This window comes from Periplaneta americana, chromosome 5, assembly GCF_040183065.1.
Source record: "Periplaneta americana isolate PAMFEO1 chromosome 5, P.americana_PAMFEO1_priV1, whole genome shotgun sequence".
NCBI lineage: Eukaryota > Metazoa > Arthropoda > Insecta > Blattodea > Blattidae > Periplaneta > Periplaneta americana.
Window position 1 is genome coordinate 43,202,204 of NC_091121.1, and position 16,306 is coordinate 43,218,509.

The window sequence follows — 16,306 nt, forward strand, 5'->3', positions numbered from 1 at the left end:
ACACCGGCGACGCTGATATAACCTCTGCAGTTGCGAGCGTCTTTAAATAAACCATAATTTATTATTATTATTATTATTATTATTATTATTATTATTATTATTATTATTATGTAAAAGAACTCCTGCGGGACAAAATTCCGGCACACCGGCGACGCTGATATAACCTCTGCAGTTGCGAGCGCCTTTAAATAAACCATAATTTATTATTATTATTATTATTATTATTATTATTATTATTATTATTACTACTACTACTATTATTATTATGTAAAAGAACTCCTGCGGGACAAAATTCCGGCACACCGGCGACGCTGATATAACCTCTGCAGTTGCGAGCGTCTTTAAATAAACCATAATATTATTATTATTATTATTATTATTATTATTATTATTATTATTATTATTATTATTATTATTATTATTATTATTATGTAAAAGAACTCCTGCGGGAAAAAATTCCGGCACACCGGCGACGCTGATATAACCTCTGCAGTTGCGAGCGTCTTTAAATAAACCATAATTTATTATTATTATTATTATTATTATTATTATTATTATTATTATTATTACTATTATTATTATGTAAAAGAACTCCTGCGGGACAAAATTCCGGCACACCGGCAACGCTGATATAACCTCCGCAGTTGCGAGCGTCTTTAAATAAACCATAATTTATTATTATTATTATTATTATTATTATTATTATTATGTAATCTATATATGTATGGACATAGTAATGTATATATAATTATTTCATTATTTGAGTTATTTCAATACTCCATCGGAATCAACACCGACACTATCGTCATCACAGCCATTATCGTTATAATTATTACATCATCATCCGTGGAATGTTCTTCATTATAACTATTCTGGGACATTCCCATCTAACATCTTTACTGGTCTATTGGAAGTACGTATCTCAAATTTTAGCTTTGTGCAGAATAAATTTTAAAAACGGTTTAGAGTTAAAAAGAACTACAAAATCAGTATATGTTCTTAAGTTGAAAAAAAATGAGAGACATGATTCACCTTAGACAAAGTTTTAAATGGCGTTAGGTTGCACCTCAATCCCTGTCGATTAGCACTGCATTTTCCCGCTCTCAGATTAAAATATCAATCGTTATAAATCCGTGAAATGTTCCCCATTCTAGTTCTTGTAGGATATTCCTGTCAAATATCTTTACTGTCATAGGAAAATTAAATTTCGCTTCACTTAAGATAAAAAATGAATTTGTAGAGCAACAGACTGGGAAATTGTTCTTGTCATCATAATTTCATAATTAAATATAAAACTTTACTTATTTTGTATTGTTTGCATATAAATCCTGATTATAATAGGATTAGGTGATACGAAGGCGTAGAAGGCTTACACAACAAGAGATATAACATTTTATAACGAAACTCATCAAAATCGGCCACTTACTTCCCAGTCAACTGTAAGTAAGACAGATCTCAATTTTCTGATTTTCTGTTGAGAGCGTCATGTTTTATGTTAATTTTATCAATAAAATTGCTTTCATAACAAAACACATCAGCAATTAAATTGTTACCATAGTAACATAACCTGTGAAACAAAACACGAAGTACTGCATAATAAAATCGACGGCCCAGTTCAAAAGGGAAACAACTCAAAATTTAAAGTTTTATTAAACCTCCATTTTAAAGCTTTATGTTGCTGTGAAATATCAAAGATTCGTTTAAATTACTCCAAATTCTGTTAATTATGTTATATATATATATATATATATATATATATATATATATATATACTTTAAGTTTCAAATTATGTATTATTTGGATTTTTCACAGCAATATGAAGCTTTAAAATTTAAGTTTCTCAAAACTTTAAATTTTGAGTTGTTTCCCTTTTGAACTGGGCCGTCGAAATATGCTCTTTCAAACGACATTAAAAACTATGTAATATAATTTTGCAATGTTCTCGATGATGTCATAAATCATACAACTTACTTACTTACTGGCTTTTAAGGAACCCGGAGGTTCATTGCCGCCCTCACATAAGCCCGCCATTGGTCCCTATCCTGAGCAAGATTAATTCATTCTCTATCATCATATCCCACCTCCCTCAAATCCATTTTAGTATTATCCTCCCATCTACGTCTCGGCCTCCCTAAAGATCTTTTTCCCTCCGACCTCCCAACTAACACTCTATATGCATTTCTGGATTCGCCCATACGTGCTACATGCCCTGCCCATCTCAAACGTCTGGATTTAATGTTCCTAATTATGTCAGGTGAAGAATACAATGCGTGCAGTTCTGCGTTGTGTAACTTTCTCCATTCTCCTGTAACTTCATCCCTCTTAGCCCCAAATATTTTCCTAAGCACCTTATTCTCAAACACCCTTAACCTATGTTCCTCTCTCAAAGTGAGAGTCCAAGTTTCACAGCCATACAGAACAACCGGTAATATAACTGTTTTATAAATTCTAACTTTCAGATTTTTGGACAGCAGACTGGATGATAAAAGCTTCTCAATAGAATAATAACACGCATTTCCCATATTTATTCTATGTTTAATTTCCTCCCGAGAATCATTTATTTTTTTTTTCAAAATTAAAATTCAAATTTATTTACAATTTACATTTGAATTGAATACATATGAATAGATACCCGAAATGAGCATATGCTCGTGCTCGGGTACAGTCCAGTAGTCTACATAAATTTTACAGGGTTCAAATAATAATGTTGATGATATAAATAATAGTAACAATAATAATAATAATAATAATAAAATAATCGTGACAGAAATGATACAAAGATTGTAATACAAAATAATTCATTAATAATAATAATAATAATAATAATAATAATAGTGATAAGACAAATTTATTTACAATAATAAAATAAATACTAAGACGGATAAAATAAAATATAAAACCACTAGCGAGAGTTAACACAACTTAAATAAGCATATAATAACCGGAAAAAATGCCAAACTCGAAAATCAACAGAAAAGTTCGTTGTATCGCAGTTGTTACTGTTGTTCCTCCCGAGTGTCATTTATATTTGTTACTGTTGCTCCCAGGTATTTGAATTTTTCCACGTCTTCAAAAGATAAATCTCCAATTTTTATATTTCCATTTCGTACAATATTCTGGTCACGAGACATAATCATATACTTTGTCTTTTCGGGATTTACTTCGAAACTTATTTCTTTACCTGCTTCAAGTAAAACTTCCGTGTTTTCCCTAATCGTTTGTGGATTTTCTCCTATCATATTCACGTCATCCGCATAGACAAGCAGCTGATGTAACCCGTAAAATTCCAAACCCTCCCTGTTATCCTGGACTTTCCTAATGGCATACTCTAGATCAAAGTTAGAAAGTAAAGGTGATAGTGCATCTCCTTGCTTCAGCCTACAGTGAATTGGAAACGCATCTGACAGAAATTGACCTATACGGACTCTGCTGTACGTTTCACTGAGACACATTTTAATTAATCGAACTATTTTCTTGGGAATACCAAATTCAATAAGAATATCATAGGATAATCATACAACAGACACAAAAATATTTTGTCTTCATAAAACACTCCCTTATAAACATACATTTTGATATGTCTGTGCTTTTTGTCAAAAAATCCTCTCATTCAATATTAATTTCATATTTCCGTTATTTTTTAAACTCTGTATATAATTAAACCAATAAAGAGAACAATCAAAATCAGAATAATATAAAATTTTATACATACGCAAAAAAATACTGAACTATCTAAAGTTTTGTTTCCAATGTACGACAACAAACAAGCTTGAATCTGGCTGCCTCACAACAGAAAATTTGGTATTATAGTTGGTAGCGAAAGAATATGTAACAGCTGTGCTGCGTTCATTTCGCACACAATTTCACATGAAACAACCAACCGTGCATCCTGGTCCACAGTTGCACCAGACACAGAGAATCCACCACGACTCTTGTCTTTGCAACGCTCTAATGTCTACACTGGGCGTAAATTCACACGCGAGCGGGTAGTTTCGTGTGAACTCCAGATACAGATTCCTTCTTTTCCAACTCAGAACAAGCCAACATTTCTCTCATCGCACAGTCAACTTCAAAACTATTAGTATAGTATTTGGAAGACGAAATGGCTATCCATGTCACCGCAAAAATAATTCAGAGCTTTGTGTGAAGTTGTAAATATCGTGCACTAGTTTTATCTTCTACTGCTACATACAGGGTGTTTAAAAAAAGTGAAGTCAACTAAGTAGGAAGTGAAACAGAAGCTTTAATAGAATAAAGAACTTATACAGACTATTCTTTTATTCGTTATGGTTCAGTAAATACATTGTTTCATATAAAGTAAACACATTGGTATAAAGTTGGCAATAATTAAACAAAACATATATATATATATATATATATTATTTCAAAAAGCTTGACAATGATTTGCGTCTACTGTAGGTGTTCAAAATGCTGTCCTCTATCTCGCAAGCATAATTCTACAATGTCGTTTAAGTGTATGCTGTAAGTTGCCACGCAACATGCGCTGTTGTTCATCTGTTTCAGCTACATGAATCCTTTGACAAGCTGGTCTCTATCTTCTATGAAATTATTCTATCGTTGAGCTATACACCATTTCCCTCATGCAATCCCGAAGAAAAAATCCAACATCTTTAAGTGGCTATGACAAAAGACCTCTCCTTCCAATCCAATATGCTGTAAATGCTGGTCTAATCACTGACGTATAGGGCATGTGAAATTCGCTGGACTACCAACTAACTGGTACCAAATTTTTAGGCGTGTATGTATGGATAGCATTACATCAAGGCAGTTTAGATAATTTTGCAATACCAATTCTGTTTACCTTTATGTATGGGGCCAAATAAATTTATTTTATCATGTTTTTGATGCTGCACATTATCCTTTGATATTATAAACCGCAAAAAATAAAAGTAAAGTTTATATACACTACTTATTTCACTCAAGCTCCTTGTTCACCTCCTACTTGGTTGAACTTACCTTTTGAAACACCCTGTATATGTAAAGTTATTTAATGAACACATTACTTTTCGTATAGGGACCCAAAATAATATCTAAAACTTCATTTTTGCTGTATGCATTACAAAGTTGAGAAGTTGATCATGTACTCCGTCATTTTATTTTCATTTATCTGGTATGATTAAATAAATAAACAATACCCCAGGTAATTTATGTCAATTGACGGAAGCTATTGAGATTAAATATGTACATACAAAATGGTTCCTAAATCGCTCAAGGGGACATTACAAACTTAATCGATAATAGTATTGTCAACTGTTTGGGTTTGAAAAATTGGCATTTCATTTTGAGCGGTCTGGTAACGCTATGTAATGAAATTGCATGGAAATTAATACCAAAGTTAAGTATTTTAGATTTAGACTATGTTAATTTTTTTGTCTTTATACGTCCCACATTTATTAACCACTCCCATTTATACACGTATAATTTTTTATTAAATTAAAATTAAGTTATCCACACCTGTGGAGTAACGGTTTGCGCGTCTGGCCGCGAAACCAGGTGGCGCGGGTTCGAATCCCGGTCGGGACAAGTTACCTGGTTGAGGTTTTTTCCGTGGTTTTCCTTCAACCCAATATGAGCAAATGCTAGGCAGCTATCGGTGCTGGACCCCGGACTCATTTCACAGACATTATCACCTTCATCTCATTCAGACGCTAAATAACCTAAGATGTTGATAAACGTCGTAAAATAACCTACCAAAAAAAATTAAGGTCAATTTTTCGTTAAGATTTTACGTATTAGAAATCGTTTGACGTGAATCTTTTTCAGTCTACATGATACCGAAATCATAAATCTACAACTGTTTTAAGACGGCACATGTCTTGTATAAAGATATAAACTACTGAATTGAAGAAGCATTAAAATACATTATTCATTTATTTATTAATTTATCTTTAATTATAATACTTCATCGTTATTGTTGAAATTGCCTATATATATATGATATCCGGGATGGTTGGATAGTTTCTTTCAGGAAATGCTGCAAGGCACATACCCGTTATACAATATGAAACGTAATAAGTATAGCTTTCCCATTCCATTTGATCTATGTTGTGGTATAAGCATAACTTTAGTCATGAATGAACAAATGATGCTCTTTAACAAACGAATGCATCGACGTAACCCCCACATGGAGCAATATTGTAATTGTATAGATTTTAACTGGTGCGCAGAAAAACGTTTCACACTAAATTATTTTTTTCATTTGTTTTTATATTTCTTTTAAGTTCTAAGTTAATGACTTGCGCATTTCATAAAATTAAATAACATATTTATCTCAGAATTCATTATATTTCTCATGGTTTAATGATGATAATGTGAAATAACAATACACGCGTACTTGCGAGTCTTGATATCTGTCAGAGAATCGTATGATAGAGTACGTGTCCATCAATTTTCCTTCGCCCTGTATATTTACTAAGTTTCGTGCTTCACGTAGAGTTTATTAAGAATCATTTCAATTCTTGCAAATCTAAAAACAAAACAAGCAACAAAATAGAGTAGAGTTTATTAAGAATCATTAATCATTTCAATTCTCGCGAATCTAAAAACAAAACAAGCAACAAAATAGAGTAGGCCCTAGAGTTTATTAAGAATCAGTAATCATTTCCATTCTCGCAAATCTAAAAAAAAAACAAGCAACAAAATAGAGTAGAGTTTATTAAGAATCATTAATCATTTCAATTCTTGCAAATCTAAAAACAAAACAAGCAACAAAATAGAGTAGAGTTTATTAAGAATCATTAATCATTTCAATTCTTGCAAATCTAAAAACAAAACAAGCAACAAAATAGAGTAGAGTTTATTAAGAATCATTAATCATTTCAATTCTCGCAAATCTAAAAACAAAACAAGCAACAAAATAGAGTAGGCCCTAGAGTTTATTAAGAATCATTAATCATTTCCATTCTCGCAAATCTAAAAACAAAACAAGCAACAAAATAGAGTAGAGTTTATTAAGAATCATTAATCATTTCAATTCTTGCAAATCTAAAAACAAAACAAGCAACAAAATAGAGTAGGCCCTAGAGTTTATTAAGAATCATTAAGTATTTCAATTCTTGCAAATCTAAAAACAAAACAAGCAACAAAATAGAGTAGGCCCTAGAGTTTATTAAGAATCATTAATCATTTCCATTCTCGCAAATCTAAAAACAAAACAAGCAACAAAATAGAGTAGAGTTTATTAAGAATCATTAATCATTTCAATTCTTGCAAATCTAAAAACAAAACAAGCAACAAAATAGAGTAGAGTTTATTAAGAATCATTAAGTATTTCAATTCTTGCAAATCTAAAAACAAAACAAGCAACAAAATAGAGTAGGCCCTAGAGTTTATTAAGAATCATTAATCATTTCCATTCTCGCAAATCTATAAACAAAACAAGCAATAAAATAACGGAACAAATCCAAAGTTTCATTTGAATGAAACGAGCAAGCAGTGAATTTTGTAGTGCTTGACTTCAAGCATTCGTGAATGATAACCACAAGCCTAACTAATGACAGGCAAATTATGAAATTTCATATTCTAAACCATTCCTCCTAGCGGTATGGGAACTAGGACTTCAACGATTCACGATAACTTATGTAGAGTGCAATCAACGCCAAAGAATTATTTACTTCATAATGCTTTGGTAAAATTGTTATATTTCATGAAAATATTAATATTTTTTCACGATATTTTGCATGATTTTTTCCTCCGTTAATATTTCTATACCTACCAGCGAACCGGACTTTCACACATTATAAGGAGACAGTAAATATCGTCGTTGTTCCTGCAGTAATTCCTATGTGCAAGATATAAAAGTTTTCCGTAGGAAGAAAAAACACATCCATTCATCCTATGGCAGCCGTACATAACATAGGAGACTGTAAATTCTTACATTTTCGAAACAAAGAAATATAATTACATATAGGAGACTTTATTATTTGCCGTATCACTATTTAAGTTATTTAATAGAGCAAAAATCTGAAAATCGATAAATATGTCACATAGGAGTTACTGCAGGAACAACGACGATATGTTGTACAGGAAACACTTGGAAAAACCGAAGCCACCTAGTCCATCAACATTCCGAGGGCAAGAGAAATCTCCAAATCCCTGTTTAAGATCATTGAACTCGTAACATTAATGAATTTGAGAAGCCAAAACGAAATAAACGGTTATTATATCACCTTGCTCATTTTTTCGAATCCAGTGAAAGTGTCAAAGATAAATTTCGCTGTCTACTCAACTGGTCCTCATTTTGCAACTTCAAGAGTTTTTCTTCATATAAAACAATATTAAATGGTAGGTAGAAAATGTAAATTTTCGCCAGAAAATACAGAAAAGTTACTTGTGTTGTATTGTAAACAGTGTTGAGTTCAATCAATGTAAGAACTTTTTTTGTTCGCTTCAGTGTAAAAAAATTTGAGTTACCTACTTCTTGCATTCAAGTAAGGAATTTAGATGCTGAAAAAAGGTATAATTATGCATATTACTTATTATTATATTGGTAACATACTAAATACAGAAAAATACTAATAATCTCTAAGGGCTTATTTTCTTTTTAATGATGTAAACCTGCTCTAAATAGTTTAGGAACGGAGATGTTTTAGCATTAAATGCTTATTTCATATTTTCATATTCTGCCAAAATGAATTTCATACTTACTTATTTACTTACTTACTTACTTACTTACTTACTTACTTACTTACTTACTTACTTACTTACTTACTTACTTACTTACTTACTTACTTACTTACTGGCTTTTAAGGAACCCGGAGGTTCATTGCCGCCCTCACATAAGCCCGCCATTGGTCCCTATCCTGAGCAAGATTAATTCATTCTCTATCATCATAACCCACCTCCCTCAAATCCATTTTAATATTATCTTCCCATCTACATCTCGGCCTCCCTAAAGGTCTTTTTCCCTCCGGCCTCCCAATTAACACTCTATATGCATTTCTGGATTCGCCCATACGTGCTACATGCCCTGCCCATCTCAAACGTCTGGATTTAATGTTCCTAATTATGTCAGGTAATGAATACAATGCGTGCAGTTCTGTGTTGTGTAACTTTCTCCATTCTCCTGTAACTTCATCCCTCTTAGCCCCAAATATTTTCCTAAGCACCTTATTCTCAAACACCCTTAACCTATGTTTCTCTCTCAAAGTGAGAGTCCAAGTTTCACAGCCATACAGAACAACCGGTAATATAACTGTTTTATAAATTCTAACTTTCACATTTTTTGACAACAGACTGGATGACAAAAGCTTCTCAACCGAATAACAGGCATTTCCCATATTTATTGTGTGTTTAATTTCCTCCCGAGTATCATTTATATTTGTTACTGTTTGTTTCATACTTAGGCAAAAATTTGCTCCATATTGTGCCGATCTCTAATGATCACACTATGTGAAACAAGTATGATTCATCCGTTTTATTTTTGCTGACTTTTTCTGCAGCTCAAGCATTTATAACGGCCTCTTGAACCGAGAAACTTTATGCTGAGCTATTCCCTATAACTAAGTTTGCAGTATTTGAATTATCGTTCCCTGACAGAACACGCAAGTTGTTCAGATGAGGGTACAACATCCTTTTCGAGCGGTGAAACCACTGAAATGTTCTTCCTAAAGTGTCTTTACTTGACAGTGGGAGTGGCGCAAGAAACAGGAGCACAAAAACATAAAAGACACTGCTGTAACTAACATGGCAATGAACTGTCGCTCTACCTTGTTGCAGTGGTGAAGCAGAAGTACGAAGTGCAGGTCTACGACGAATACGTCATCAGCGGGAACACAGCTGTGCTGCGGTGTCAGGTGCCCAGCTACGTGGCGGAGTACGTGATGGTCACGTCTTGGATACAGGATGGCTCCGTTAACATCTACCCTAACACGGACACAGGTTGGTTACGAAACTGTAATATAAAAAATTGAATAAAACCATTACAAACGTGTACAAATTCACTTTCATTCTCATAGTAACACAATTTAGGGTCATATTCAGAGTCGTCACTCAAACTTAGCTTAAATAATTTTTGTGCGAGATCGTGCGTATTTGCTTGGTTTCCGCACAAAACCATCCGCGGAAAGTCTAAAATTCCACATTCAGTATTCCCAACCTAACACACATAACAATTTCCCTCTTCTTACCGCTTAAGTGACATATTGATTTTACTGCTTTAGGCTTTTAACATATCATTTTTAGAGACGTTCAATATAGTAATAATTATAAATTGGAAACTTACCACTGCAATTTCACCTAAATTGCACTGTTAATTATTGTTTTTAAATATTTGCAAAAATTAAGTAAACTCTATAACTACACTAAAGTTACTGCATTCGTGATGCAAGTAACATTAAGGAATCCGTGAAAAAATCAACAAGATTCCATAGACTGGGGGAAAAAAAAGACAGGCGTATATCACGGCCTGCTGGAGTATAGTAAACACAGAAAACACTTTAAAGCAACAATGTTGAAGATATATATTTTTGTTTTGCAAATTTTCCGTCATTGAACAGAAACCAAGATGGAGATTTCATTGCAACTAATTAGAAATTGCTCTTTCAGGTATGTAATAAAAGCCTAAAGCAGTAAAATGAATGTCGCGCTTAAGCGGTAAGAAGAGGGAAATTGTTATGTGTGTTGCGTTGGGAATACTGAATGTGGTATTTCACACTTACCGCATATTGGTTCTGTGCGGAAAACAAGCAAATACGCACGAACTCGCACAAAATAATGTACGATACACGAGCGGTATGTTTTCTTTCAATTCTCGGAAATTAAAAAAAGCTCAACTACGTTTCGCCTTTTTCTAACTTTTCCTCGAACATGAAAACTTCAACATACCGCTCTTGTAACACATATTACTATTTTTTTCCACTTCCACTGCTGTAACTATGCAGTTATTAGCTTGTTTTAGGGAAGTAAATGGACTTTACCGTGATAATGTTGGTTGCTATTGACGACGGGACGTAAGTCTCATTACTTCCCAAGGAAAGTAAGTGAAAATATGTTTCGTTGAACAGTCGCATAGCAACAAACGAAATAATACTCAAAAGTCAACGATCCTCCCAACAGTTCTGGTATTAAATAATGTAAAATGAATAAATATATTTTATTATGTAAAATGGGGGAGTAGAAAAGACATTATATGCCATTCGTGAGTTAAGTACAATTTGCTAGTCTCGGACTACATAATTGAAGTCCTCGCTTTCGTTCGGATGCAAACTCGTACTTGACCAGTAAAAAACTATGTAAATGCATAAATAACTATTAAGTGAGAATGAAGTATAGTATATCAACTAAATTCTGAATTCGCATTCACAGATAAAACTAATTAATATACTGTAACATCCTAAGTAATTTAGCGTTATTATGGAAGAAAATAAAAAGAAATTCTTCGCTGTAAGAGAAAACATATATAAAAATTATGGTTTCAAAATACAAAGATATTACAGAGACTAAAAGACAGACGTTATATCTAGAACAGCAAAAAAGAGAAAATGTCAAGAAATATCTGAAAGATTTAACTTTAGTGCTGAACATACATCGAATTATATTGTATACATTTAAATCTATTACATTGTATTAATTTGATTGCATAAAATCTCAATGCTGTCAGTAACTAAATACATAGAGAAACTGATAGCCCATGGTTAGGCTTATTACGCATTTCCATGTCTGCTGACATTACTAGAGGCATTATAATAACGTTTTTCACGCACTATTTCGTAAACATGAATAATTTTTAACTCAAAGTTGGTAAATACAGTAAACGGACATTCATTATTTCTTATATTTATTCTAGATACATTTGTATTTTCTCATGAATGCCCTCTATATACATAGTTCCCGACTTCATCAGAATTTTTAAAATCCATTATTTTCTCACTTTGTTTCTCATTTTGTAGCCGTGAAAATAATTCACAAAATTACGGACTTTCCATGCTGAGTGAGATAAAATAATAATTGTTTTTAATCATTGTTCATTGTGAATTGATTAGTAGGCCGATCTAGGGAACCCATATTTAGGACAGCTTTTTTTCAAATTTTAACCCTTAAATTGGCAAAACTTCATTTCTCACACTAATTTATTAAACCGTGTCGGACTGTAAAGAAAACATATCCATATTTTATATGTTGTACAATACAGTATTATAGTATTGTGAAATTTTAATTTTCCTACCAATTTTTTTCTATTGTTCTATTAAAATTATAGCATATAGCCTATTAACCTGTTGTAACCTATAGGATACTTTGCGAATTTAAAGGTTAAGTAAAAGATTCTTGATACAAATTTTTTTGGTTTGGCCAATGGAGGTGTGAGATGAGTGAGAAGTTATAAGAGAATAGAGAAAGTTACACAACGCAGAACTGTACGCATTGTATTCTTCATCTAACATAAATAGGAACATTAAATCTAGACGTTTGAGATGAGCAGGACATGTAGCACGTATTGGTGAATCCAGGAATGAAAATAGAGTGTTAGTTGGAATACCTGAGGAAGAAAGATCTTTGGAGAGCGGAGACGTAAATGGGAGGATAATATTAAAATGGATTTGAGGGAGGTGGAATATGATGCTAAGAACTGAATTAATCTTGCTCAGAATAGGGATCAATGGCGGAATTATGTGAGGGCGGCAATGAACCTCCGGTTTCCCACAAAAATAATTTATAAGTACAGTAGAATTTCAATTATCTGAACTTCAAATATCCGGATCGCCAATTTTCCGGATCACGTTTCAGGACAGTTTGAAATTGTTTATTCAAAGAAAGTTGCCTATGTTTAGCTTTTTTATTTCGTGTACTGTACTACCATACATAAGTGAAATTCTATTCTATATTTATTTATTTATTTATTTATTTATTTATTTATTTATTTATTTATTCATTTATTCACTTATTTATTCATTCATTCATTTGTTTATTTATTTATTTGTTTATTTATTTATGTATTTGTTTATTTATTTATTTGTTTACGTATTTATTCATTTATTTATTTATTCATGTATTTAGTTATTCATTTACTTATTTATTTATTTACTTATTTATTTATTTAGACCTATTTATTTATTTATTTGTTTATTTATTTACTTATTTATTTATTTATTCATTCATTCATTCATTCATTCATTCATTTATTTATTTATTCATTTATTTATTTATTTATTTATTTATTTATTTATTTATTTATTCTGGTGTAGTTAATGCCATCAGGCCTTCTCTTCCACGCCTCCAGAAATACAAATACTATATGGAATATGGAGAGTTTTACATTTTATTTTAATCTATTTAAAATTATATTTTGTTTGAATATGCGTAACTTTGTTCATTATAAACTGTAGACCAACAGCCATTTTGGACTTTCAATATATGCAATAGCTTACTACTGTTGTTTCTAGATTCTTTTCATTTTCGACCCAATTATCCGGATTCCTGCATATCCGGATCATATTACCCCCTATTATTCCGGATAATTGGAGTTCTACTCTAAGTAATAGTAGTTATAGTAATAGTAGTTCTAGTGTTAATAACATTTTATTCTAAGACACTTTCAACTGCAGATATTATTCAGATTCGATTTTCAACCTGGACGAGAAATGGCCGACATATTTTGTCTTTTAGTTCTCCCCATTGAGATAGGACTTCTCGGAGAAGCCTGCTAAGAATTTTATCCATTGCTTAGGTATGGATGTCCAGAAGATCTTGCATCCAACGGTTACCATGGTGCCTCAAATCATGTGATCTCTCCATCTTTTACGTAAATCCCACAATAGCGTATTTAAAAGCTGCTTATTAATTTTTCATCGGCCCTTCCATTTATAATGACTCTATTTCAGTCACTGCAGAACAAACCTCAGCTTAAATTCGAGTCCCGAAATAGAAGGAGCTTTTATCTCAAAACTTTGTTCACAGTAATATAATAAAAATTGACACAGCCAGCCTCACTATTGACCCAGTTCCTACGTTCAACGTGTGTGCTTAGATAATTCCATATTAGCTCCCATTGTTAAGTACTATTAGCTCTACAAATAACTTTCATTTCATCTGAAACTTCGCCATCATTATTGCGTTAGGTATTCCTTTGTTTTTGGACCACAGTTTCATAGATGGAGAAGCTCAGTACAACCACTTGCTGCAGGCAACTACATTAAACTACTGTGTTATTTGGGTTGCAGAAGTCAAAGGCAACTCGGATGATGAATTCGGTACTAGTACATCACAGGACATTTAAAACTGGAAATTTCATACCGTTGTTCTACACAGAATTAAAGTACAAGTGCAGTTCATAATGTAAAGAAGACCGCCCACAAATTTCTACGTCAGTTTGTCACTTTGTGTTCATTCCACTTCTCAAAGGATGTTTGTTTCTTCAGTTATTACATCTCTACACAACTGCAGAGATTATGAATTATGAAACTTCTAAGGGGAATGATGCTGCACGAAAAGAAACATCGCGACTTTTCACGGTTATTTTGCTTTCTGGTGACATCACTGCAGTAAATAGCGGCACATACAGTGACACATAAAATCCAGCAGACAAATTTAAGATACAAAAACACTGCACTTTACAAACTAATCAGTACCTTAACGCTCCAAGATAAAACCTTGAGCTGACAAAACTATAATCAACATGCGATGTCAGCTTGTAATGAAAGGTAGAACATACAGCAGTTTAGTTTAGGAAAAATGGGTTTTAGAGAGTGTTAATTAAGTATGGAATATTACTCACAACGTCTTAAATGTTAATTTTACAAAAAAAATATATATATACAGAGTGATTCAGACCACCCGTAACAGTCATTTATTTCGGAAACTAGAGCAAGAAAATTTTCGAGACAAAAATATTTATAATAAACTACATGTGAACTTTCACTTGAGCTCGATTTCATCAATCAGCTCTAACAGGAAGTAGGGTCAGTGGCGTATTACTTTAAAATTTCAAGTGGGAGTCGGGATCAAATAGGGTACTATTTGATAGAGCTCTTCAAAACAAACAACTTTCACAGGAAACGTTTTTAATAATTCCAACTCTTTCAATGAGAAAACGTACGAAAAGGCAATGGGTGATTCGGACCACCCGTAAGTCATTTATTTCGGGAACTAGTGTATGAAAATTTTCGAGACAAAAATATTTATAACTGAACCACATGTGAACTTTCACTAGAACTTGATTTCATCAATCAGCTCTAACAGGAAGTAGGGTCAGTAGCGTATCACTTTAAAATTTCAAATGATATTCGAGTCAAATAGGATACCATTTGACAGAGCTTTTCAAAACAAACGTTTTTATTAATTCCTACTCTGCCAGTCACTTGACCGCGCCGAAGTATTAGGAGTCACTGACAGTGTTAGAAGAAGAGTACAGGTATGTGCTGCTCAGAAACGCAGATATTTTGAAAAAGTATAAAAAATTAATGGAATTGTCCAGCCTTTCAGTACCATGTCAACATTAATTGTCTTCTTTACATTTTCGTCTTGTAACATTTCTCAATATTGATGACATTGTTTTTTGTACGTTTTCTCATTGAAAGAGTAGGAATTGATAAAAATGTTTTCTATGAAAGTTGTTTGTTTTGAAGAGCTCTATCAAATGGTACCTTATTTGACCTCGACTTCCATTTGAAATTTTAAAGTGATACGACACTGACCCTACTTCCTGTTAAGGCTGATTGATTAAATCAAGCTCAAGTGAAAGTTCACATGTGGTTTAGTTATAAATATTTTTCTCTCGAAAATTTTCATGCACTAGTTTCCGAAATAAATTACTGTTACGGGTGGTCTGAATCACCCTGTATACAAAAGCTGTTGGAGATAAACCATACAATATGATACCAGTATTCGGAACAAGTTATACTTATTCAGGTATATATGGCCGCGAAACCAGGTGGCCCGGATTCGATTCCCGGTCGGGACAAGTTACCTGGTTGAGGTTTTTCCGGGTTTTCCCTCAACCCAATATGAGCAAATGCTGGGTAACTTTCGGTGCTGGACCCCGGACTCATTTCACCGGCATTATCACCTTCATCTCATTCAGACGCTAAATAACCTAAGATGTTTATAAAGCGTCGTAAAATTACCTACTAAAATAAAATTATAATATTCAGGTATACAGATTGTGACAATAAATTTATTTTTAATGGTATCCTATTTTAAGATTTGCATGTTCACAATCTCCATTAAATTTTACGTATGTATGTGTAGAAATGTTACCCATTTACCCGTTTCGTGTCTTTTAACTATTTATTAAATTTGTTTCATGGACTTCAAACTTGAGACAAATAAGTATGTAAAATCATGTTGAGTA

The 16,306-nt window shown here is 32.7% G+C and overlaps 1 protein-coding gene across 9 annotated transcripts in view; it reads left to right on the top strand.

Moving 5' to 3' along the window:
• The window catches only part of Dscam4 (Down syndrome cell adhesion molecule 4), an 888,085-nt gene that overhangs the window by 785,303 nt on the left and 86,476 nt on the right, over positions 1–16,306 (top strand). For all 9 annotated transcript variants that reach the window (XR_011332025.1, XM_069825522.1, XM_069825527.1 and 6 more), the window contains exon 4: positions 9,739–9,900. Coding sequence is in view for 8 of the 9 variants with exons in the window: in XM_069825522.1 (XP_069681623.1) it covers positions 9,739–9,900 (162 nt within the window). In the remaining variant the exon portion in view is untranslated. The remainder of the gene's footprint in view (positions 1–9,738; positions 9,901–16,306) is intronic.